Source organism: Paramormyrops kingsleyae, chromosome 22, assembly GCF_048594095.1.
Source record: "Paramormyrops kingsleyae isolate MSU_618 chromosome 22, PKINGS_0.4, whole genome shotgun sequence".
Taxonomy (NCBI): domain Eukaryota; kingdom Metazoa; phylum Chordata; class Actinopteri; order Osteoglossiformes; family Mormyridae; genus Paramormyrops; species Paramormyrops kingsleyae.
Genome location: NC_132818.1, coordinates 894,369 through 920,324, shown reverse-complemented (window position 1 = coordinate 920,324; position 25,956 = coordinate 894,369). Strand labels below are relative to the sequence as shown.

The following is a 25,956-nucleotide window of genomic DNA, read 5'->3' as shown; positions in this document are numbered from 1 at the left end:
CCTAGTACATATCTGCCAAATTTCAGTTAGATTGGCCAAGGCAGTCAGGAGATACTGCCAGTTTTTAGTTGTAGCGCCCCCTATTGACGAAATGCGGCCCGCCTTGGACCGTGTCCCCAGGATGGTGTTGCGAGGTAGCATTTCAAATTTGGTCAAGGTAGGCCAAGGAATAGCCAAGTTATAACCGTCAGACCAAAATGGGCGAAATTTGGCCATTGTTTGGGCGTGGCTAATGGCCGTAGGATATAAAAATGTCTGAATTTTGTTGATGATTCTTGATCAGCTCAGAGTTCTGATTCGTTTGACACCTCATTTGTCTGATTTGGTAGAACAAGCTAGGACTTGAAGGGAAAAGTAGGATTTGCAAATTATGCAAATTAGCAAAAAATCTAAGTAGGCGGAGCTTCATAGTCCAAATGGCAAGTTGGTAGGGAATGGCTGTCTGTATCAGCAGAAAAAAGAATTTCAATTGTAGGACTAATAGGACAGGAGATATGGACTGAAACGCGTTGTGGGGTGCTAGAGCGCCCCCATCTGGCTGGCAGGCCTGGGTCGGAGAATCTGAGTAGCGGGTAGGAATTGACATCATGTTACCAAGTTTGGTTGGTCTAGCTCTTACGGTTTAGGCTGTACATTCAGTTTTAGGGCAGGAAAAAAATAATAATAATCCTAAGAAAAACAATAATGGTCCATAAGCATTTCATGCTTTGGACCCTTAATAATAATATCCATACATATAAACCAAGAAGGACAATAAGGATAAAAGGGCACTGTTGTCGTAATCACGTATTATACTCACTGAAAACCAGAGTTGCAATTTAAAACGGGACACGCCTTACAGTGTACCGAGCGAAGAGCGCTCTGTCAGCTTCTTTTTAGAACATGTGGGGGTTATGAACAGGAGAATCATGAATTAATGAACTGATGTCGGGTCCTAGAAAAATAATTTGGAAATTAAATAGTGACAGTAACAAGACGCACGCAATGCGGATGTAGAAACGACTCAGTGTATTACAGTTAGGGGAACATATCTTAAAATATTGAAAAAATTGTGAACATTGTGTTACATAAAAAAATAACAACTAATCATTATTATTATTATTTATTATAGTCATCGCTATATTTATTATTGTTGCCGTTGTTATTATTATTAATATCATTATCATTATTATTGGATGGGGAAGAAAAATGCACTAATATTTCTTTATAATGAAGTGTAAATGAAATGCTCCTACGCTCACATAGCTTGGTCCTAGAACTACACTACGGCTTTAAGACTAAGGAAACATTTTTTTTCTCCTTCAGGAAATCACATGGAGGCTCAGTGCGTCTCACATGACAAGCAGCACTATGGACGGGGAGATCAATGAAGGTAAGTCTCCTTTAAGCCCATTTATTTACTGCGCGTGCTGGATGTCGCTTCACTTATTTCAAACGCGATGTGAACGAAGGTCAGCAGATGTGTTACTATGTTTATTTTGATTAGTTTCGGTAAAACACTGCTCTGTTTACTTCTCCTTACTCTGTCTTATGAGCTCCAACACAGTTGCAAAGCATGCTGGCTTTGTAAAACGCGCTAGTCAGAAATATCCAGCACCAAAATAAGGACTACCAGAATGAGAATTAATATTTATTGTAATTTTGTTATACATTCGTATTCAGTTCATATTTGACATATTGCATATTAAATTGGTATATTAAATTGTCCGTAAACCTTTTCTTTTAAGTTTTCTGCTGTTTTCGCTGGTTGTGCTGTGTCGTGTAATGTGATCGAATGAGTTTCTGTATTACTGACGCGTAACTAATACCCCATCATGGTCCACACTGTGATATGTACCCCGGCCCCTTCTTCGTACCGTGGCCTTCGGACTGATGGGACAGTTTTCATGGGCTGAATGCATTACATTACCCCCGCAATCATTGCATTTAAGCAGAAAAGCGATACAGTAGAATAGCTCAGTCTGTGCGGGCTTTTAAATTAGCGAAGTAAATCCATCAGATCTCCGACAGTTCGCAAAACATATGACCTTTATGTTTTTCTAGATCTGCTTTGGCAATAAAATGTACAGATGCGTAAAAGGGGAAAAAATAGCTGCAGTCTTCCTGTCTTACGTTTTTAAACGTGGTCAAACCGGTTATAAGTATGTTCAATTGCGTTGCTAGAGATTTTGGGCCCCATGAAGGCATGTCATATTGCCCCCCGTACAGACCAATCCAGTTATTTTCCACATTTTCTAGGCCCCCTGTCTCTCAGAGGCCCTTGAAATCACCTTATTTCCCCTGCCTAGGTATGTTTTTATAGCCAAAACAGACGTCCTAGGCGTAAATTAACTGAATTGAACTGAATATCATTTTGCAGAGAAGATTTCACTAATATTGCTGTGAAGAAGACAGTACAAAAGCTGGATTCCACCGAGAGGTTGAAAATTTTGGAGTTCTCCTTTTAAGAGGAAGACGATTAACCACAAGGAAACCTGAGAGCGCATTAAACAAGTTAGTCTTTGTGGCTTTTGTGGAAGTTAGGCAGTGTCCAGAATTCCCCCATGACAGAACGTTACAGGGCTGTTTTCCAGGTTTTCTTGTTTGTAATTATCTACATGTAGACTTTACCTCGTTTGACTTCTTTCCCTTTTACTGGTGTAAATGTGTACTGCGCTTCATAAAGCCTGTGGGCTGAGAATGCCGTGGTTTCTGGTTAAAGACTCACCATGGGGACCTGCTCTATATAAGCAAAGCACTGCGCCTGAAGAGGGAGGGGGGGGGGGGGGGTCAAAGAGACAAAAAATTCCAGCTGTATAAAATGGATTACATTTGACTGAAGAGTGCAATAACTTTTATTACTAAAGAATTTGGTTGCTTAGTTTACACGGATCCAAAGTGGATTAAATCTTAAGACTTCCTTCTTTGTTTCGGAGAAGCGTGGCCTATAATCAGGTACATTATGTCATAATTTCACTTTAATTGCTCCTCTGGCCACTGGATACACAGTGGTACAGGACAATGATGCAGACAGTCAGCCAGTTTAATCTGATTTGGTCTGATGTTCATGGTTTTGTCCGCAGTTTTTACATCATGCACAGTATTGATATTCTCTCTTTACTTTGAGGTCTTTGTGTCTGTAAATATAATAATTAAGGTCATTTTATTGCAATCGCAGGGTCTGTGCCACCCTATTACAGAGAGGTATATGAGGCTTTGTGTAGCAAGAAGGATGAAATGATCCAGGCCCAGGTCTTCCAGAGGTTACTCAGAAAGGCTGAGCTTCCGGTCGCTGTGCAGAACCAGGTGAGAGACGCCTCAGCGGGTCGCCTGTTGCCCATAAGTGGCTTAGTTAGCATGTTAGCCTGCACGTTTACCCAGTTTGGTGTTAGTCGATTTAGAACTTGCATCAAACAAGTTTAAATAATTGACTTCTATGGCTGTTAATTGACTTCTATAACCTGTTGTATTAAAATGGTTTTAATGACTATTCCACACCCATTACTTTAATTTGTTTTCAGTGCTTAGTTATAAGGTGTGTCTATGTAATGACAGGGAAAATTTCAATTTTGAATAAACATTGAGCTTATTATGAGGTAATTATAACTGTTTTTGTTTTGGATATCTAACTGGAAGGTTTAAAATGATTTTTGTACTAGTGAAATTAACTTTTAAACATTGAATTCTCGCCAGTGTAATCACCAGTTGACATACTGTCTGAATCAGAGATGCATTCTGTGGTTGACTTCCCGTTTGCTCAGATTCTTCTCAGATTGGACTAATTTATAATGAATGATAGAGCAGGATGTCCTCCCAAGTTAAAAAAAGGAGGAGGAAATAAATAAATTGGACAGTAAAAGAACAGAATTAGAATATGAAGATAAAATTCTGGGGCAAATGAGAATTCAGTCAGAAGAGGGAGAATCGCTGAGTGGCAGAGTGTGCTCAAGTGGACAGCACTGATGCATTTATAATGTGAGCAGAGGTAGGTTGGGGGGGCTTGCTGCTGGCCCACAATGAGACAAGTTTCAGCACGGGCATTATTGTGATCAAATACGCCAAGTGGAATTCCACTTTCAGAGTCTAATGAACTTCTCCAAGGGAATTACCTGCTAATGCTGTGGCTGAGTTTGTACCCTTGTAGCTTCAGATAGGTCAGTCCCACATCGACCGGCTTAAAAGCCCCCACTGGTTGCAGGGTTGCCAGCATGAGATTTTCATTTCGAGAGAAGTCTGCACACACATTGACATGAATGTAACTGTTTTATTACCTTGTAAATAGTCTGTAGTCTGTACCCAAATGCTTCTGATGTAGCCAATTTTAGGTTTATAGTGGAATAATATAGAATTGCCGTAAGATGTCTTCCGTGAGCGTGACAGTCAGAAAGCGTGAGTGTCATGCCAGATATGTGAGCGTTGGCAACCTTGTGGTTGGCGGGTCGCAGAGGGACAGAGGCAGGAAATGTAATGCAGATAAGAAGATCTGTTATGCTAAGAGGAAGAGATGCTGGTCTGTGAAGTCCCTACGACAGCAAGGCTGCTGCAGCCTGCCGCATTTGGCTCGGCTCATCCCCAGGCCCTACGCTTTCTCTCCTGGTCCTCATACAGGTGTTTTCGGGCAGCTTTTAGGAACTGTGGGGCAGTGCTGGATGTGGGATCAGTTTTGGTTTAACAGAGTTGAGTGAATCTTCCTTGGCGTATCAGCAAATGGTTGACTGTTTTTTTCTGGCATAGATGGGCTCATATCTGGTATGTCATGGTCTGAATTCTGTGCTCCATTTATGCTGGACTCTCAAAACCTCATCCCAACCACATTGGTTTTGAGGAAAGCACATTGTTTTTGTTTGTGTCGTCTTGACTGCTTGGGGGTAGCTCAGTGCCACTCTGGTCTGTGATTGGCAGTAGCCAGTGGTGTCCCTGTACGCTGCTAGCAGGCTACAGGAATCTGTGTGGTCCTGTAGGGGGAGAGGTGGGCTGTGAGGTTCTGATGAGCATGATTAAGGATTAAGCCAGAAAGCCGCGGACTGAGCCCCTCGCATTGCAGATCGCCGAACAGTTGGATTGCGGAGATGGCTCCCTGTCCAAACTCTCGCTGTACCGAGGTCTGGCACTGATCGCCTTCGCCCAGCAGGGAAAGCAGCCCACTCCCAAACTGCTGGAGAACTGCATCCAAGGTAGGCGGCCCAGCTTTCCCATCAGCCTCATGTTTACTTTGCAGCGTTAAGCGATGGACAATTCCTCGGCCAGCCAGCATCTGTTTCTACATTTTAGTGGGTCAGTGGGTTTGTAGTTGGCTGAATTGTTTCAGTAAAACTGCACAAACTCATAAATATTGTATTGTGCTTTGGATAAAATCATCTGTTATCTTTATTTAAATAGCAAGTTTTTAAGAACATTGGGCCTCATTCACTTACTGATATTGAGAATAAATTTATTCTTAAAACCCACTCATGCTGTTCTCATATAGATTCTGACATTTGTCAGTGTTTTCTTTTTTGCACTTTTTCTGATGAATTTTGAGGGGGAAAAAACTGTTATATTCGGCTCACCACGGTAATTATAATTTACAATATTTTAAAATAAAAATATTATTGCAATTTAAGTCCTATATTAACTGTATAACTTAAAAACAACACAGTAAGTTATTATTTTTTCACAAAATTCAACATTCAAATGTGCATAGATTCTGTTCTTGCCAAAGAAAAAAAATCACAAATAAGAAAATGGTAATGGCAATGGCAACTTTATTTATAACGCACTTTCACACAACGAAGTTGACCAAAGTGCTACAAGTGTATCAGAATAAGAATAAATTCCAAAAATAAACTTAAAATCACATCTAAAGTACATTAAAATTAAAATAAAAATAATAAAATAAAAATAGAATAAAAGTAAAAAAATATAATAAAAACAAATTAACAACAAATTAAAAATGTCAACATGTCATGCTGTACCAAAGGCCAAAGTAAACACATGTGTTTTGAGAAGTGATTTAAAAACAGATGTAGAGCAAATGGAAAGAAAACACTGATGAATGTCAGAGTCTTCATGAAAACTGCATAAGTTGGTTTTAAAAAGAAATTTCTTAAGAACAGTTGGTAAATAGGCCCATTTCATGCTGCTTTAAGTATAGTGACTATAGTGACTATTGCTAAGCTGTCCGTGTTTTGGTCACGAGCCTGGCTGTTTACCCACTGTACTACAGGTCAGGCAGGGCCAAAGCTGGCCGACAACCTGAAATCCTCAGCCTACTGTTTGCAAAATCTCGTTTGCACTGCCCCCCCCCCCTACTTTCACCAGCAAAATTCAAAATTAATTTTTTAAGCTACACAGGGACCATGCTTGTCACACACAGTATAACATTGCTGCTCATTCTGGAAAGTGTCCGCTGTCTGAGTTATAGAGTTGAAGGGGCAGTTCATCCTAAAACTGAAAAATGATGCTTTACAGGGGCTTTAGTGCTGCCTTTCTGTTTAGTAGTATTGTTCTACTGGGGGTTACCTAGTTTTGGAGATATCGCACGTAGAAATGTCGGTCTTCTCTCAAATATAATGGGACTAAATGGCATTCTTTATATGGTGTTTAAAGCGCCAAAAAATACATTAGAAAAACTCTACAGCATTGTCTCGTACCGGAAATCATGACCCGGTTACTCAAGATAATCCACAGACTTTGTAGCAAACTGTTCAATGTAGGAACTATTTTCTTCAACCAAACTACACACATCAATCATATCACTGTGCAGAAGATATTACCAGGGTGCTCTTATGTTCTCCTTCTTTGGGATTGGGTAGGGGGGGTGACTTGCACAGTGGGCACAGGTGCTTCCAATGCACGTCCCTCCCCAGGCCTGTCAAGGTCTTGGGTTTCCTTGCAGCCGCAAAGTTTTTCTCATAGAATCCGCTGTTTTCAGTCGTCTTTTAAAGACCTGTCGGGTGAGATTAACCTTTTTCCACATCGTGAGGCTGCTGTAATCACCAAAGGTAATATCATCCGACTTTCATTGCTGACAGTGGGTGCGGTGATGCTCGTTAGCTGGAAGGATCTCTCGCCTTCTGTAGCCTGGGGTTGTGTGACATGGGATTCTGTAGCAGATGTGAACCAGACTGGGGCCACACTCTTCTCAGTCTTCTTCCATCCAGCCATTATTCAGGCAGAATCGCAGGCGACGGGTGACCCTGGATTGGATTAATCTTTTTATTTATTTGTCATTGTTATTTTCATATTATTATTATTGTTGTTATTGTAACATAAGGGAGTGATTACCAGTTTCAAACAAAGTGGACAGGATCTTGCTCAAAGGTACAACAGCAGGGCTCAGGACTCAAACTTTGGCAGAGTTTCCCAAGCCTGAGCTGGGTGAGCCGAGCGGCCTGCAGGCCCTGAAGATGCGGCGGGCTGAGGAGAGCCCCCTGGCGGTGCAGCAGACACTGGAGCAGCTGCTGAAACGGGACGTTGTGACGGTGGAGCTCATTCCTGAGAAGAAGGGCCTCTTCCTGAAGCACGTGGAGTACCAGACGACCAGCCAGGTGAGGTGACAACTAAGCTAAGCTATGCTAGTTAGGGAAGCAAATAGAGCTGTGTTTGAGTGTCTGTGTGACAGCCAAGCCCAACCCTGGACAGAACACTATAGATAGTATGTTTTAATTAGTGTCATAGTGGCACCAGAGGATGCACACATGACCTATTAGTTTGTCTACAACAAACTGCTTATGCAAAGGTGCAGAGTGTCAGCATACAATAGAGCTATAACCTCACAGCACCATCGACTTACTGAGCCTTGATGGTAAACGACCGCATTCAAACAACTAACCAAAACAACCGCTAAATCCTTGAATAATACCTACTGTTAACAGAATAATGACAGAATACTGAATAGTATTTATTGTGCTAATCTTTCCTAATTATGAAGCATTAAATTACGTAGAAAACTGGGTCACCTGTATTAAATAAGTGTGATTTATGGATGGAGCGTTGGCCAGAGAGTGCTACGTCACTCCTGGAGTGAGATACTCTGGCTGTGGAGTACTGTTACTAATGGAAAAAGGCGTCATCTTCTTCGCGTGACCCATGGAGAGCACGTCAAAACTTTTCATGAAGTGGCGTGACCACTTTGCATGACAGCCTAACTTCCGCCTGTTTCTGATGGGGGGGGGGTGGTTTGGCAGAATCCATGTATAACACATTCTCAAAACATACCTTTGCCTGTTCTTGATTTGGTTCATTCCAGCAGCACCATTTATCTCTATGAAGCGAGGTTTCATGTTGACTTTGTCTTGGTAGGCATTCCCTCCCCGGCCCCTAGGTCATGTGGTACTCTGTTTGTACTCTTGCAGAGATTCAAGATGTCGGTCTATCGCAGATACAGCGATTTTGACGTTTTCCATGAGCTTCTGCTGCAGAGGTTTGCCTACAGAATGGTACCGGCCCTCCCCCCCAAACGGATGCTGAAGGGAGGTATGGACTGGGGGCTTATTTTGGGTGGAGGGCTGAACAGTAACACTGCAAAGATGGAGGGGTGGATGCGAGGCCTATGTTGGCAGTTCGGTTTTCCCCCTTTTGCTGTGGGTACCGCTGAAGGGAATTCAGGCAGTTACACTTGACTAGCTGCGCTTCCTCTTTTTAACGCCGCCCTCTTGCCATTTCTTGCCCGCCCCCCAGTTCTGAAGTCAACATCGGAGCGGGAATTCATCGAGGGCCGGAGACGGGCCCTGGGGCGCTTCATCAACCTGGTGGCCCGACACCCCCTCTTTTCCGAGGATGAGCTGTTGAAAACCTTCCTGACCTTCAGTGGCTCGGTATGTGACTGGGAGCGGGGAATGGGGCAGGTCAGGTCATGTGATTGGTGGTGGACATTCCAGCCAATCAGAATGTAGTCATTTGTACTGTTTAGACTTTTTATACCAAAATCCCTGCAATAATTACAGTTTACACATGGCCAAGGTTATGGTGGGGTGATCAGAACAGTGATATATTTTGCTTATGTAAGAAAACAAAAAGCTAATTTCATGTGTATGCCTCTAGATATAATCAGATTTATCTTTCGCTTTCCCCTTTAACTGATGTGAGTTACTGTATTAGTCACATGGATTCTTTGCACGGAAGAATGTAGTTGCTCACCAGATGTTATAATGCATAATTGATTATCATTTGAGATGTTCTGCTGTCCCAGTAGCCTTGTTTCAGTTTATTTTGTTTTGGGACTCAGCCTAGATTCTGTAGTACTGGATATGTAATTTTTATATATCCAGATTAAACTGCCTAATTAATTATGCTATAATTTTACATTTAACATGTATTAACTAGCCAGATTGAGTTGTGCATGTGGTGTGTCTATAAAAGCTCCTTGTTGCAGGAGCGGCTGGTAGAGGGATAGTGGCCCTTAATGGGAAGTAGAAGCTGAATGTTGTGTTGCCCAGTCGCTTTAGTGGGAGGAGGGGGCGGTATAATGGGTTTGGATTATGCTCACCCTAGCTGCACTAACTTCCAGCTGGCTCATTGGCCTCTGAAGGTCCAGGAAATACATTTAAGGATGACGTTGCCCATCCTCTGATAGTCGTGTAGTTGTGCTGTTTCTTTGTTGTGTGTTACACAGTGGCTCGCCTTCCCCGCATACACATAATGGAAGTGTTCCAGCATACTGGGTGTGTCCCAGAATGAATGACTGGGATTCTGGGAAAATGAGAGAGCAGCAACTTGTCAAAGCTTGAAATATGCCTGTTTGTCCTTATTCAGGACGTGCAGAACAAACTGCGAGAGATCTTCCGGAGGACCGGAGATGAATTCATGACATGCAGCACTGCCACACAGGCCAAGGTCAGTCACCGGAAATCTGTCCCTTATTTTGCTGCATAAAGAGATGCTGGTGGTAAGGCCTGGAGAAGCTAACACCAAGCTCCATTTTTTTGGGCTACAGGAGCACCTGCCTGTGGACATCCAGGCCCAATTTGCATCCAGCAAGGAGCTGATCAGGAACATCTCCAACAGCTTCCACAAGATCCGGGACAAGGCGGGGAAGATGGCGGAACGCTCCAGGGAGAATGCGGTGGATCTGCTGGCTTTCGGCCGGGAGCTCAGGTACGGTGCGCCACCTAGCTGGCGTGTTTGAGTAAGGCGTCTTCGCCTTCCTGCTGCTGGTCTTTATTACGAGTTCCCTGTCTGTAAAATAGCCATGTGGGCCTAATTGTCAAGAAACACGCACACACAAATATATGCACACACAGGGCTGTAATTGTATCTTAGTGGGGACTCTCCATTCATTTCTATGGGGAGAACTCTAATCCCAACATGACAACCTGAACCCCTACCCAGCCCTAACCTTAACCATAAGGAACCAAACAAAATACGAGACTTTTGGCATTTTTAGGTTTTTGATTGCATTCACAGATCTTTGTGGGGACCTGAAAAAATAACAAGTTTTTATCACATTGTGGGGGACCTTTGGTCCTCACAACGGAATATAAACCTAATCCACACACACAAACACACACACACACACACACACACACACGTATTCATATCTTTTTTGGGGACTCCATGAACTTCTATGGTTAAAACTCAAATACCAACAATAACAACTGTAACCCTACCCAGCCCTAACTTTAACTTCTGGCATTTTTAGTTTTTAGTTATTTTTTTAGTTTGAGATTTTTATAAAGGTGGTCCCCACAATGTCGCAATAGCAGGTTTTTATCACATTGTAATATATACACCACCCACACAAACCTGAGAGATGGATGTAAACATTAGGCACAGGCAGCGTACAGAAGCCATGGGGACGGTTTATTTTCAGTTCCCTTTGTGTGGCTTGAAATGTGGCACGTTAAAGGAAGCTGGCTGTTGTACCGACGCAGCACGATGGGCTCGGATACATCAGCCCTCCCCGCCCTGGCCTCTCCCAGCTCCACTTGGGCCCCCCTCCGGCAGTCCCTGAAGGTCCTGTCTGTGGAGTTTGCCTTGTTGTCAGACAAAGCGGCCCAGCAGGTAAGAACACATGCCAAACACCCACGATTCTGGATAATCTACCTGCTTACCAACATGTTTTTGTTTTTTTTTTTTGTATATTTTTGAAGGGAAGAAGAGAAGAGGACGATGTTGTGGAAAAACTTCATCTTTTCCTGGACTTGTTGCAGTCATACAAAGTGAGTGCCTATAGTTCATAGGGGGAGTACACCTTCTGACACGACATATACTGCCAGGAATAATGCAAAAAAAAGCAAAAAATATGAGTAGGGCTGCTTGGAAAGAATTCTGCTGAGCAAGAATAAACGAGGGATGTGTCGGAGAGTAGTGAAGCAGTATGTCATTCTGTGTGCCTACAGAGACTCAATAACAGGAAACTGGCTGAGAGCCCGCTGAAGGCTGGCCAGGCATGTGCCTGAAGGTCCTGTGAAACAGGAAAGAGAGGGCAATGAGATTGAGGAACACAGGAGTAGCACAGAGCGTAAATACAGGTAGCTGTTATGTAACATTACTGGATGATTTGCTCCAGAACAACTAAATCAGCCTACCATGTTGAATATTTAGGTTACATAGCTCTCTAAGGGATGACAGTATAATGTCTTAGAAAGCCCGATGTGCTTGTATGCATCAAAATAACTGGCACTCTCAACAGGGCATGTAGAGGCTGCCCGTGAGGATGCCTGAGGGTCCTAAATCGCAGGTTGGAGCTGTGTATCACGGCTCAGTGCATTTAGATAAATATACTAGACTTAATTATAACCGAACAGTCTCATATAGTCATGCAGGCAAATGATCACAGTCTCAGTTCATGGTTTTTTTGTTGAACTAAATTTCTGAAGGCATGATCACGTGACCCAGAGATGGTCAGAAAGAAAAATGACTTTGGGTACAAGTAGCAAAAGCTTGGGGAGGAAAAATGACAAAAGACAGATGTTTTTGGGAGTTTTGGGTCTTTGGAAGAACTATAGCAGTGTTTGGGTTCAGATATTTGGGCTTGCTTTCTGGGGCTGAGAAGGAAAACGGAAGCCAGTCGTATGTAATTGCCACAAGGCACAGGAGCGAGAGATGTCACATGACCATCCCATCCACGTACCCAGATTCCTACTTAAACACTCCCGTTAAATGGCTACACTCACAGAGCGGACGTGTCTGTATGTGAGCAGGACCTGTGTGAGCGGCACGAGAAGGGGGTCCTCCACGAGCACCAGCGCGCCCTGCAGAAGTACAGCGTGATGAAGAGGCAGGCCATGACTGCCGCTGCCCAACCCAAGGAGCAGGTGTCCGTCGAGCAGCTGGAGTCTCGCATCGTGCAGGTGCCTCCGGGGGTGGGGTGGTGGGGGGGGTGAAGGGAATCCACCAAGGCATCCACATTATAATGGGATGTTGTTTGTACTGCTTATGTTTATACTCCACTCCACTATACTCCACTGTTTATACTTCATTCCACTATACTCCACTGTTTATACTCCACTCCACTATACTCCACTGTTTATATTCCACAAATCTGGAAAATATCAGGATGAGCCAGAGAGGCCAAAAACCCTTACTGCAGCGGGATGCAGATGACGTTACACTGACCCCCACTGTGATTCACCTGATGATTCATTTGGGCTGATCAGTGATCAGCCCTCTCCACGCGCCCAAGGTTGTCACCGTTTTTGTGGTTTCGCTTCACTCATAACCTCAGGTTGATTTCTGCGAACAGGCAATCCAGGCTTCACTCAGTTAAAATGCAGTTTTGTTTTTAATAGTTGTTTTTTGTAATTTTTCCCCTGCATAAAATTTGCCCAATCACAATTCAGAACGTGGCATGGGAGGGGTTATGCTGATACATGACCTGGACCCCTAACAGTCCCTTCCTCCCGCACCGAACGTGCAGGAGGGGCCGAAGATTTGAGATTCAGACTAAAATTAGAAGCTCCTCATTAAATGCGCCAGGGTCTACTGTCCAACATACGCTGTCTGATGAACATCCCATTAAAACAATAGGAGGCTAATGGTACCTCCTCAAGTCCGAGGCGTGTTTTTTTTTTTTTTTTTTGGGGGGCACATGGGGCAGGTGGTGAGGATATGGTCTTTTAAAATCACTGAGTTTTACCACCGGTAGTAAATCTTGTAAAGTTTATAGTCTCTAATTAATAGTATTTTATTGAGCCTCAGTACAGTCTGTAAATCCTGGATTATGGGGTTAAATGGATGGATGGATGCCAGGCTTTGTGCATGCCCTTCCCTAACACCCATTTTTCTCTCCACCCCCTGCAGCAGGAGAATGCCATCCAGACCATGGAGCTCCGCAACTACTTCTCCCTGTTTTGCCTGCACCAGGAGACACAGCTGGTCTTCACATACCTGCCCATGACCTCACATATCCTGGGCTCCTTCGTCACCTCCCAGATTCAGGGCCACCACGAGGTGATTGGATGACATTGGCCCTGCCCCCAGCATCCTTGACCACTCATACCCTCTTGCCTCTCATTTAAACTCTTGCAGAAGACCGTGCCGATTTACTGGCTAGTTTTGGTCAAAATTGCAACAGTTAAAGTCATAGTTTAACCATTTCATTGTGTTGAGAGGTATAAAAAACACCTATTGTTAAGCTTTGTATATGAAGTTATAAAATGTAGTTACAAATTTGTATTGCCATTTAGATATTAAATTAATGAATCACTTTTGAGAAGGGGTGCAGTCCCAGACTGACATGCTCCTGACGTCTCGCTTTCCAGATGGGTGAGGTCTGGAACGATCTTCGCCCAAAGCTGAGCTGTCTCTTCGGGAACAACAACGGCATTCCTTCTTCCCCCCTCAGCCCCCAACAGGGCACCCTGAAGATGCCCCTGGCCACCTGGTGACAGCAACTGGGAAGTGCAACCTCATACAGAAACACGACATAGTCATATATACACAGTACAGGAAAGGGAGGGTAACGGACATTCTGAGAAGTGTTACACGCGCTGTGTCAGAGTTGAGAGAAAAACAGGCACTATGCACTGCTGACTGCTGCCTCTCAAGGAGAACAATTATGCAAATCCATACAAATAATGCAAGAGCAGAATTTAAGAGCAAAATGTATTGCTTATAGAAGTGCTTATTTTTGAAAAGAGTTATTTTGATTGCTGAATGTATCAGGGACTTGTGCCAAACTGGAGGATTAATTCTGGTAGGTGGGGGATGAACTTGTAACAGTCATATGATTAAAAATATATATATATAATTTTTTTTTTTTTTTTACATTGTATTGTAGATGCATCAGAGGGACATGGTCACATGACTGTTGGCCAATGTACCTCTGTGCTCACAGGAGAGGGAGAATGTCCATGGATTGAGAAAGGGATTTTGAAAGATTCTAGGCCAGATTTTTCTGATAGTTAAAGTGATGTTTGATGTATTCTAGCCCTGAAAACACTCAATTTAACGCACACTATAAAATGAACCAATTGTTTTGGTAACATTGTTTTGTAAGTTCCTTTGAAAGCTTTATTGTCTGAACTTTGTTGGTCAGCGTTAAAGCCTGTCAGCATCTGCTTTACATGAAATGGATTTTTTTTTATTGTTTTGAAACACTACTTAAACATTTTCTTTGTATTTTGATTCACGCAGCAGTTTCCTCTTGCAGACCGAAAACCTGCTTTTCTGTGTGTAGCCTGGGCAAAATGTTTTCAATTCAGTCACAAAACACAGGTTATTCTGCACAGACAGCATGATGCTGTTGTCAGCACAGATTATTGTATGTTTTGATTTACTTGCCAGGCGAGGGAGGTCAGCCATGAGTATAACGGCATGGTTTTAAGTGAGCCAATGTGACCACAGATATTTAGACTCCAGCGTAATGGGAAAGAGTATCACTGACGCTGCATGTAAGCCAGAGAAGTTTTTTGTGTGACTGTTGAAGTATGTATCCGGTTTAGCTTAAGATCTGTGAAATGTGACTGTTTGCACAGTTTTTTTATTTTATTTTGGAAGGTTTTTTTGATAACGTGCAAATAGCTTGTATGTTATTTTTCTGTGCATTCTGAAGTGCTCTAGCCCTTGGCATGCTGAATTTCTATCCTGATTTCAAGCTGAAGTGCTCTAGCCCTCGCAATGTTGAATTTCTATCCTGATTTCAAGCTGAAGTGCTCTAGCCCTCAGCATGCTGAATTTCTAACATGATTGCAAGCTGGAGTGCTCTAGCCATCAGTGTGCTGAATTTCTATCCTGATTTCAAGCTGAAACATTCTAGCCCTTAGCATGCTGATTTTCTGTGCTGATTCCAAGCTGAAGGTTTCTAACCCTCAGCTTGCTGAATTTCTATGCTGATTTCAAGCCGAATAATTCTAGTCCTCGGTTTGCTGAATTTGTCATACTTGCTTTTTTTTTTTAATTAAGTAAATGCACTTTGGACAATGTGACCTTCTAGACAAGGTCTGGCAATAACTGTCAGTGACATCACTGTAAGACATTCTAATTTTAGAGATTTCTATATTCTTACCTAGTGATGTCACTGATGTATATTATATATACACACACACACACACCTTAGTAGCCAATGAATAGCCAAATCAGCAACTGTCTGAACCATAGACCTGCTTTTGCAAGTTCATGGTTTGCTACTCTGATAGCATAATGTCTTCGCCTCGGAAATGCGAATGCTTCTACAAGCGTGTGGTTGTCTCAGTTCCTACTGTTTGTAGGCAAGAAAAAAAATAATTAGTCTCAGGATAAGTTTCTGCTCTCCATTTAAAGTTAACCTTAACGCTCACAGCACCGGCCAATCATTTATACATGAGCTACATGCAATTGCAGAGCTATACAGGAAACTGGAGGCAGTTTCATAATTACATTCTTCTAAGCATTTGTTGCTCAAAAATATCTTTGTAATCATGAATGTTAATAAAATGGAGACAAGCAAGAAAAGCACACTACAAATGCCTTTTCGGATTTTTTTGCCAGTATTAACAAGTGTCTAACCATTGTTTCACGACACTTAACGTTTTCATTTGTAATTAGAAACAAAAAAAATAAAATTTGCACTTCAATCTTTTTCATCAATTACTGTATTTTATATGCATGTATGTGTATGCAATCAACAACCTCTTAGAAGGGAGTTAAATGCTTACCACCACCTGCTGGGCAGGAGATGTCAGTATACAGTGGTTGGTACAGATTACAGCCCTTCACTCTGCAGGCTGTATGGGCTAAAGGAAATTAGTCCTGAGTGAAAACAGTAAGTGCGTATGGAGCACATATTTACATGACATAATCCAGCTATTACTTATTATAAATGTTGATGCTGTCTTATGTGACCTGCCTTCTCTTATTAAACAAGTTTTCGTAACAGCTTCAGCAGGACCCCATGCAGGGAGAGATGTAAAACAGCGTGCGCTAGCCAGAGACACAAGCCATCTGCTGTTTTTAATAGCTTGCCCTACAAACTCTGTTAGGTAGCAAATGGCTTGCTGGACGCAGAGGCAGACATTTCAGGTCCAGAAAGTAAAAATCCAGACCAAGATTTTGTTTCAACCAACCAGTTGAGTACTCTGACTGTGACTCTTTATATTCGGATGGTTGGTTGAAACAAAATCCTGGTCTGGATTTTTACTTTCGGGACCTGAAATGTCCACCTCTGGCCAGACGACCACTTAGTGTTGATGCTTCTGCCACGTGTACCTGCGCCTCTGCTTTATGGGTTTCCATGTGGTTACTCTGTGCTGTTTGTTAGACACGCTGTGCTATGAAATTAAACTCCATGTTAAAAAGACAAAGGAACTATAAAAAGGACATTTTTAACAAAGATCCAAATTTATTCATAACTGATCACAGCTGATTTCCATATTTGAGCAAATGGAAATAAACATTGTACATCGTTACTATGTATTTTCAGTTTTCTTTGATATTACAGCAAATCAGTTTAAATTATGACAGTATTTGAAATGAAATGGACATAAATCATTTGTCCAACAGAAATGCAAAGTGTGGACATTATTTCCAGATGGCTGATAGTCAATTTCTGCAGTTATGCATTTAGTATTGATACATCCACACTATCTGTCATTCTTATAATAAGTCTCTGTTAGGGAAAAGTGCCTGAAATGTTTTTGAAACACACTTGTGCACTTGTGTATTTGTCCTGAAATGGAAACAACCCAAGCTACATTTAAAATGAATTAGAAAACAAAAAAATCATTTGTTTAAATTGACAGCTGGTTTCCGCTTCCTATTAACATTAACCATTCTGAGAATAGACATCCATAACCATTATTTGCAAGCTATGCTTGCAAATTTCAGAGCATTAAACCAATAATTTTTATTTTTTTTTAAAAAATAAGGTCCAACATGCCAATATTTTCTTAAAACATGAAAAACAGAGGGAGAGACCCAGCTATGGCCGTATCCGTCATGCGGCACCATTCTGAAAATATCAGCTGGCAAACGTGTGCATCATCACTGGAACTAACCAGCAGTCCATTCTGAATCCAAAGCTAATGTTTAAACATCAATCACCCTATTTAGCAGAAGAGTATTTCACAGGAGACTCGGGTGCAGGTCAGTGGGTCTTAGCAGACGAATCAGCGCCACCAGTCACCAGTACAATATCCATGTCCTTTCTAAATACTTGCACATTTCCATATTTTTAGCTATATTACACCCTACTGTGACTCTCTTCTAAAGCAAAAAAAGCACTGAGATACCACATAGGTTTAGAGAGCTGTAGCAGTCTCTACACATCACGAGAAGCAAGTAAAAGAGGGAAAAACCTTAATGTTTACTCTGGATTTGAATTTTGAAATGGATTACAAGGAAAGAATGCTGTGGGTTGCTTTGACTTCCACTGAGACATTACAGTAGGCGGACACATTTTTGCTTCCTTTTTATGCTCCCGCTTCCTCGCTTCCCGAATGAGTATGAAAACCAGCACACAGTGGCCAGGGCTGCCACGCCGACCCGCACTTCCTGGCAGATGGCAGCTAAATGGCCGCACTCTCCCACTCAGAGCTCCTGCACCTCCTCCAGCTTCTGCTCGAGCATCAGGTCGTGTCCCTGAAACCTGAAGTAGCCCAGGAACTTCTTGCCCTGCAGCATGAGGGGGTACCACAGGATGTCGTCGGGCCACATCTGGTCGTAGGGGATTTCGCTGCAGTCAAACCATTTGGGCCTCATTTCTGCAAAGGGGGGAGAAGACATTGTAGGCAGGCAAATATGGCCCCAAAATCTAACAAAGGTCTTAATGTCACAAATACATATGCATATATGGGATATAAATAAATTTCATAGTCACAAACTTGCATATTACGCATAATACTAAACTAATTGTGCAAAACTAACAAAACAATTGTTAAACTAGTTAGTAGGTTATTTCTCCACACAGACATTTTTTTCTAGAGGTAAACTATTCACATCCTTTATTGTTCTATATGCAGAGGCGGCAATTTCAGGTCAAGAAAGTAAAAACCCAGACGATGATTTACTTTCAACCAACCAGTTGAGCATAAAGAGTCACAGTCACAGAGTACTCAACTGGTTGATTGAAAAAAAAATCTGGATTTTTACTTTCTGGACCTGAAATTGCCACCTCTGTCTATATGTATATTTATTCTACAAACACAGCACCTCAATATACAGTCTAAAGTCAAGACTGATTTTAAATTAATGGATGCACCAGCAATATGATGCTGGCATCCCAAAAAGGAACCACTCCTTTACTCACTCGCCCAAACTCCTAAATATATGTACATATGCATACTGACACACTCTGCTCCTAAGAATGCTTGGTATTCTGGGAAAAAAAAAACACTGGAGCAACACAGTTTGCAAATACTTTCCTTCTGGGAAACCAGCAGTACAGGCTATCCTTATTCCTTTTTAAGTTCTTCCATAGAGCAGAGTCTGTATGAGTGCAATCATGCCTTTCACATGTTTCTTTCGCATTTCTCTTTTACAGTTTTCTTTAACTTCCATCAACATGTCTAAGAAATGAAAGGCAACAGAAATCAGGTACCTTCTGACTCGGTAGGGATTCCACTGAAGGAGTCCGCCCTGAATACGTGAACGTCCATGATCTCCGTCTCGCCGACAAACTCAAATTTGATGTTTCCGATCTTGACCAGTGTGTCTACGGTAAGGCCGCTTTCTTCCCAAAGCTCGCTGCAAGAACAAGAAATTCAAGTCACTGTGGAATCTCACTCATCGCGGTATCAGTTCTACAAAAAAGCTCTCATTGTCATCAGTTAATTGTCGCCGCCGGCTATCTTTTACCGCTTAGCTGCGTGTTCGATGGTTTCCCCAGTCTGCACTTTGCCTCCGAAACCATTCCACCTTCCTGCGCCGAAGCCCCTCTTCTTCATCCCAAGCAAGACCATCCCGGGCCGACGCACCACCACCAAAGTGAAGAGTTTGTTCGTCAACATCGCTCCACTGGAAGAGGCAGAGACAGCCGACGACTTTCATTGTTTATTTACGTTTATCGTGCATCTAATTAAACGGATTGTCAATAAGAACTGCATAGCACGCCACGTATCTGCAATTATTATTTTAACATTAAACCTTATTTTACAAGCTAAGGTTACGCTGTGCAACATATTACTCCCCAACAAAAACACGTAGGCAAGTATTGCAATGGGAAAGCATAGTTATAAACAAGCAAACGGAAACAAATATGGAAAACTAAAAAGAGCATGATTAATATCGCATCCTGCTACAGCTTCCAATAGCATATGCTGCAAGCTAGCACTTCTGAAACAAATTATATTCAAATACCCAAAAGAGTAGCGATGAATGAATGCGAAATGCAACAGCTGATGATAAAGAATAAACCGATATGCAGCCGATCCCCTAATACATGTATAATGTGACAGTTTTCCCGCGGCTTTCTGCAGAATCACGTGGTCCGCGTCTCGCTGTCCTGCAGTGAAAGATGTTCGACTGGAAACAAGAAACATGTTTCATACTGTATGTACTAACCTTACTAAACAAAGTCAAACAGACACGCAGATAAATGCAGCTGGGCTCTAGTCGGGCTGAGTTTCTGATGCATCTGTTACGATGAACAGCTTGCTTTTTCTGCAGAGGCACCTGCACCTTTCAGCGCGAACTTTTAAAAAGACGCCGCGGAATCTTAAAGGGAAGAGCAGCACGGAGCAGCGCTGGATCGTCCGGCAGCTCAGCGACCCTTTCGTCAAGGCCGCTCATGTACACAACTATCGCTGCAGGAGCGCCTTTAAGTTGCTGGAAATCGACGATCGGTACGGGCTCCTCAAACCAGGCTTCAGCGTCATCGACTGCGGCGCCGCACCAGGGGCGTGGAGCCAGGTCGCGGCTCAAAGGATCAATTCAGTGGGGACAGGTAAATAAGATTTAATATTAACGTGGATCTGTATGATGAGTGACATTGATTTATACGTTATTTAGCATTGACCATTCTGTTCAGATCCCGGATCACTGGTTGGCTTCTTGGTTGGCGTGGATCTTCTCCGCATCCCTCCTTTGGATGGAGCCCACTTTCTCTCTAATTGCGATCTCACCGATTCAGCCACGCAGACAGAATTGCGGTACCTCCTTCCCGATGGGGTGGCAGATGTCATCCTAAGCGACATGGCCCCCAACGCCAGCGGCTTCAGGGAAATGGACCACGAAAAGCTGATCGCAATGTGCCTGTGCGTGGTGGACTTTGCCGAGAAGGTTTTGCGATCAGAGGGTGCCCTGGTATGCAAGTACTGGGACGGGAGTAAAGCTGGGCAACTTCAGAACAGACTTGCCAACATTTTCCGAGAAGTAAAGGTTGTAAAGCCAAAATCCAGCAGGAAAGAGTCATCAGAACTGTTTTTTGTTGCGAGGTATTTCAAGAAACAGTGAAAAACGAAAATCTGCTGGGTCACAAACTATGTAATAAATGAAGCCACAAAAGGTATTAAAATTTCATTATTTTTGATGATACTGTCTAAATGTGATGTTTCAGTGTGTGTGTTTACAGTGCCTGTCAAAAGTTCAGACAAACCAAGCCACCTATGAAGGAAAGTGATGCTGTAGCGTCACATGACCTGGCCACCTGACCTAATCACAGTAGAAATAGTTTTGGGGGAGTTTGTCTCAAATACAATTTTTGTTAAGTGCATAATTCCATATATGTTATTTTGTAGTTTTGATGTCTTTATAATTATTCTAAATTCTGGAGAATAATACAAATAAACCTTTCTGTGGGTAGATATGTCCAAACTTTTGACTGATTCTGTGTTTGTACGTTATAAAATCTTTCTGTGTGTTTAGATAGATAGATGTTACAACAAAAGTATATCAGACTTCATATTCAGACATGTATTAATATGTTTTTTTTTTTTGTTAAAATTCCACCCTGCATCCTCCTAGTCATAAATGTGCCAATAAATGGTCAGTTTAATATCCAAGGCCTTCGGTGCACATTTTAAGCACTTCATCCTTAATACTGTCACCAGATGTTTTCTGTAATTAGAGCCTACAGATCAACAAAAAAATAGATGATGATGGAAGTGAGTCATAAATAATCTTAAAAGGACAGATGCATTTGCTGTTTGATAGCAGAGCTACTCCTTAAAGCGGAATTTAATGCGGTTTACTTTCTATACCTCATTACCCATATTATTGAAATTTTGAAAAATGCCAGAATGGGGCAATTAGAGACAATATTGTGGAATACATTACTTGTTACACGCCAAATTACATCTCAAAGTGCTTTGGAACTGACAGTTAAATTAGCAGTAAAATATATCCATGCCGGCTTTGTTTTAAATGTGTTTGCACTCATGATAGATCAACTCTGCCTTTACAAGTCTGTCTTCAGAAACTACTGAAATTTGTGTGTGATACCAAACCATTTCAGGAGGATGTTTAGAGGCTTAAATTAAGACTAGTGGAAGGACAAAATGTTCAAGTTTCTGAGAACAATGGTAAAATCATGCTCTGTCTCCCATCTCTAAGGCTTACCGGGCCTTGAATTAGTTTTATTGTCATTTGTTCATTGGCTGTTCCAGGCGGGAGGTTCTACTCGCTGTGTTGTGTTGGCGAGTCCGTGAAAACAACAACAGATACCTATTTCAATCAGGCGGGCTACAGTGAATTGTATGGGTGCCCAAAAAGCCCGATGTACTGGGAATTCAAGATAGTGTAAACATTTTGAAACTTTAACTCATTTAAACCTGAGCTTTAAATGTGGTTCTGTTGACAGTGAAGGTTTTTCTCTGCCACTCATACTGTGCCCTTCGGTTCAGTTCATAACTGTATTTTATTTTTTAAATAATGCTGTCTCCAGAAATTCTTTCCCTTTCAAATGCAGCCCAATGGATAATTTAAAATTTATCAGTCCATTTTCAGTATTCGTCCAGCGATCCAGAGCTTGCCCCAGGAAGAATTAGTCCATCACAGGACACACACACAAAGGGCATTTTTAGACGAGTCAGTTTAACTGAATGGCACTTCTCTGAACTGTGGGAAGTAGTCTAGGTGGCTATGGAGACACGGCACAGACCCTGGGCATGCAGCTCTGGGGCCAAACCTGCATCTCATGTGATCATACTACACAAAAAGCCACCCTGTCACCCATTGTCACTCTGAAGTAAACAGCTTGACCTGATATATACACTGAAATAAATCAAAAAAGTAAGCATTTTAAATACATGCCCCAAAAGTCAGCAGTGCAACTGAAAAAGTTCCTTACAAGGCAGCTTTGCTGTTCCTGGCAAGACATCTACATTGACGTGAGGTAATACGGGCCTCCTATATCCATCCTGCCACTATATTTCTAATCACATCTTAATTTTCTCCTTAAATTACAGTTTGCGTCTAATTGCGTCAGCCATGTGGCAGACCGTGCCTAGGTTTGGACAACGCATATGTTCTGCTCGTCTCGTAATGAAGTTGTTGCTGTGTAGAGCAGATTTGTCGCAGCAGTTAAAGGAAAATCCAGGCAAATCTCCTTTGTTGGCTAATGTGAAGCATGACGTTATGGATAACAGCTTCGTTTGCATTTTTGCTGCTGAATGTGTCTGCTGTACCTTACTCTGTTGTCTACTGTACCTTACTCTGTTGTCTGCTGTGCCTTACTCCAGTGTCAGCTGGTGTCTGCTGTACTTTACTCCGGTGTCGGCTGGTGTCTGCTATACCTTACTCCGGTGTCAGCTGGTGTCTGCTATACCTTACCCCAGTGTTGGCTGGTGTCTGCTATACCTTACTCTGGTGTCTGCTGTACCTTACTCTGTTGTCTGCTGTGCCTTACTCCAGTGTCGGCTGGTGTCTGCTATACCTTACTCCGGTGTCAGCTGGTGTCTACTGTACCTTACCCCAGTGTTGGCTGGTGTCTGCTATACCTTACTCTGGTGTCTGCTGTACCTTACGCAGGTGTCTGCTTCCATTGTCTGTTGTATGTGCTGTATTTTCTGTCAGTGTTTGCTGTACCTTATTCTGGTGTCTTATGGGGGTACCTTACACCGACGTGCACCTGGAGCCCCTGCCAACTAAACAATAACACAGTACCTTTTATACTAAATTTGGGGTCTCTAGGGCTCCCTTAATAGCCAGTGAAGGTCTGTTTCATCAAATGCTGTTCTTGTCCCTTTGATAGGATTTGCTGTACAGCTAGATGATCTTAACTGGGGTGGGGGGTGAACAGCTTGGAAATGAGTGTTAATGGTTCATTAGTCGCAATTCCCTGGGATTCATGCTCACTCCAGCTCCAGAGGGGCTGCAGCCAGGGTGGGTGGACGTGGGGGTGATGGGGGGTGGGGGGGGGGTGTCCATGCCAACAGGATGCTCGAGGATGGGCCAGATGCAGAGAGCGAGCACACAGGAAGACGGCAGGTCGACTTCAGTGTGGATGCCCGATGAGCATGTGGGCTACCTTCACCCAAGATGGCACCTGTCTTAAAGGGACGGCGAGCTAAACCGCTCCAAAATAAGATCAGCCCTAGTAAAAATATATATTTATTTTGGTTGACTGACATTGCACACAGCAGGGTAGCAGCTCGTCATGCAGTATTTTGAAACCTCCATTATTACGTAATTTAAGTCATTTCCAGTATTTTATTTGGTTGGACGAAGGATATAATTATTTTCAGAAGAAAAGTTGTTATAATGTTGTACTGTGCTTAGTGTTACTCTCTATTCTGTGAGCAGATTTCTGTGCCCTTTCAACTAGCATCTTATGAGTTTTAAGAAGAACTCTGGCACTGCGCTGAATGGCCTTTGTTATTTGTTATGAATTTTGAATTCAGCCGGGAATTTTAGGAGAGATCAGGAGCAAGTATGTTATATGGGAAAGTCAAGCCTTATGAGATCCCACCATCCTCTCCTAACTTGCTGTTGTAAAGAAGTTTACAAGAAAAGTACTTAAGAAAATGTGCAAATAAAAGCACTACAAACTCAAGAAAGTGGTCTTGATAAAAAAAAAAAAAAGGCAGGAGATACAAAATCTGTTTGTCGTTACTTTAATTAAATTTTCTGTGATAAAACATCCTTGTGAAGCTCCATCTGTTCCAGAAGCTTCTTTTTCATTAAAAGCAAAAAACAACAATGAAACATCTGCAAATTCGGCATTATGGCACATTTTGTTTTTGAGGATAGAACCTGGTCAACTCAGCATGTTCAGCTTTCCATCTCAAAACAGCCAGGGGGAGCATGAAATACCTAAGTCACGTTTGATGTCCCTCACCCTGTGAAGAAAGCGAGGATTCTGCCTTTTTAGTGGAAGGGAAGTAAGTGCTGAGTGGAGAGGAAGCAGTAATTATCACTCTCAGTTGCTGATTTATATGTACAGCGGGAGCCATTAACTTGTGTATGTCACTCTGGGAAGAACAAACTTCTGCTAAGCAACTTATCAAGAGTCCCCATGCCCTGTTCTGTCCTCATGCCTTATTCTGTCCCCATGCCCTGTTCTGTCCTCATGCCCTGTTCTGTCCTCATGCCTTATTCTGTCCTCATGCCCTGTTCTGTCCTCATGCCTTATTCTGTCCTCATGCCTTATTCTGTCCCCATGCCCTGTTCTGTCCTCATGCCCTGTTCTGTCCTCATGCCTTATTCTGTCCTCATGCCCTGTTCTGTCCTCATGCCTTATTCTGTCCTCATGCCTTATTCTGTCCCCATGCCCTGTTATGTCCTCATGCCCTGTTCTGTCCTCATGCCTTATTCTGTCCTCATGCCCTGTTCTGTCCTCATGCCTTATTCTGTCCTCATGCCCTGTTATGTCCTCATGCCTTATTCTGTCCTCATGCCCTGTTCTGTCCTCATGCCTTATTCTGTCCTCATGCCCTGTTCTGTCCCCATGCCCTGTTCTGTCCTCATGCCCTGTTATGTCCTCATGCCCTGTTATGTCCTCATGCCTTATTCTCTCCTGGTGCCCTGTTATGTCCCCATGCCCTGTTCTGTCCTCGTGCCCTGTTATGTCCTCATGCCCTACTATGTCCTCGTGCCCTGTTATGTCCTCGTGCCCTGTGTTCTGTCCTCATGGCTTATTCTGTCCCCATGCCCTGTTCTGTCCTCATGCCCTATTCTGAAGAATCTGAGAGGGACGTATTTAAGGTTTGCTACATGGTACAAAACTTCTTGTCCATCCATCCATCCATCATCTACCACTTTTCTGGATTGGGTCACAGGGGCAGCAGTCTAAGCAGGGAAACCCAGACTTCCTTCTCCCCGGCCACTTCGTCCAGCTCCTCTGGGGGACGTAGTCTCTCCAACGTGTCCTGGGTCTCCCCTGTGGCCTCCTCCCAGTGGAACATGCCTGGAACACCTCACCAGAGAGGCGTCCAGGAGGCATCCTGACCAGATGCCCGAGCCACCTCATCTGGCTCCTCTCAATGTGGAGGAGCAGCGGCTCTACTCTGAACCACCTCAGCAACCTCCGCCCCAGAGATAGGGGAGTCCACCCTCAAGTCCCCAGACTCTGCTTCCTCATTGGAAGGCGTGTCGGTGGGATCAAAACTTGTTGTGTATAGAAGAAACCTGAGATGCTTGAAAAACTGTTTTAATAAATTCTGATGGCACTGTGATGATAGTAGTAATTTTTTCTCAATTTGT

The 25,956-nt window shown here is 42.8% G+C and overlaps 3 protein-coding genes across 5 annotated transcripts; 2 read left to right on the top strand and 1 right to left on the bottom strand.

Moving 5' to 3' along the window:
• The first annotated feature begins 1,190 nt into the window (after positions 1 to 1,190).
• snx8a (sorting nexin 8a) lies at positions 1,191 to 15,960 on the top strand. Of its 2 annotated transcripts, none has more exons than XM_023829990.2 (13): positions 1,191 to 1,372; positions 3,158 to 3,285; positions 5,024 to 5,153; positions 7,318 to 7,508; positions 8,316 to 8,436; positions 8,641 to 8,777; positions 9,715 to 9,795; positions 9,896 to 10,056; positions 10,833 to 10,962; positions 11,052 to 11,120; positions 12,105 to 12,254; positions 13,204 to 13,353; positions 13,665 to 15,960. In XM_023829990.2, the coding sequence occupies exons 1-13, from the start codon at positions 1,336 to 1,338 to the stop codon at positions 13,788 to 13,790; spliced, it is 1,611 nt and encodes a 536-aa protein (XP_023685758.1). In that variant the 5' UTR covers positions 1,191 to 1,335; the 3' UTR covers positions 13,791 to 15,960. The 2 variants fall into 2 exon arrangements, with proteins under 2 accessions (XP_023685758.1, XP_072560718.1); XM_072704617.1 differs by lacking the exon at positions 1,191 to 1,372 and adding an exon at positions 1,407 to 1,451.
• Positions 15,961 to 16,696: 736 nt separating this feature from the next.
• nudt1 (nudix (nucleoside diphosphate linked moiety X)-type motif 1) lies at positions 16,697 to 20,018 on the bottom strand. Of its 2 annotated transcripts, none has more exons than XM_023830000.2 (4): positions 19,879 to 20,018; positions 19,174 to 19,332; positions 18,917 to 19,062; positions 16,697 to 18,080 (listed from the first exon to the last, which is right to left on the bottom strand). In XM_023830000.2, exons 2-4 carry the CDS (start codon positions 19,323 to 19,325, stop codon positions 17,908 to 17,910), a joined length of 471 nt encoding a protein of 156 aa, XP_023685768.1. In that variant the 5' UTR covers positions 19,326 to 19,332; positions 19,879 to 20,018; the 3' UTR covers positions 16,697 to 17,907. The 2 variants fall into 2 exon arrangements, with proteins under 2 accessions (XP_023685768.1, XP_023685767.1); XM_023829999.2 differs by lacking the exon at positions 19,879 to 20,018 and adding an exon at positions 19,675 to 19,828.
• mrm2 (mitochondrial rRNA methyltransferase 2) lies at positions 19,960 to 20,848 on the top strand. The gene is made up of 2 exons (XM_023829997.2): positions 19,960 to 20,260; positions 20,345 to 20,848. The coding sequence occupies exons 1-2, from the start codon at positions 19,960 to 19,962 to the stop codon at positions 20,767 to 20,769; spliced, it is 726 nt and encodes a 241-aa protein (XP_023685765.1). The 3' UTR covers positions 20,770 to 20,848.
• The last annotated feature ends 5,108 nt before the right edge of the window (positions 20,849 to 25,956 follow it).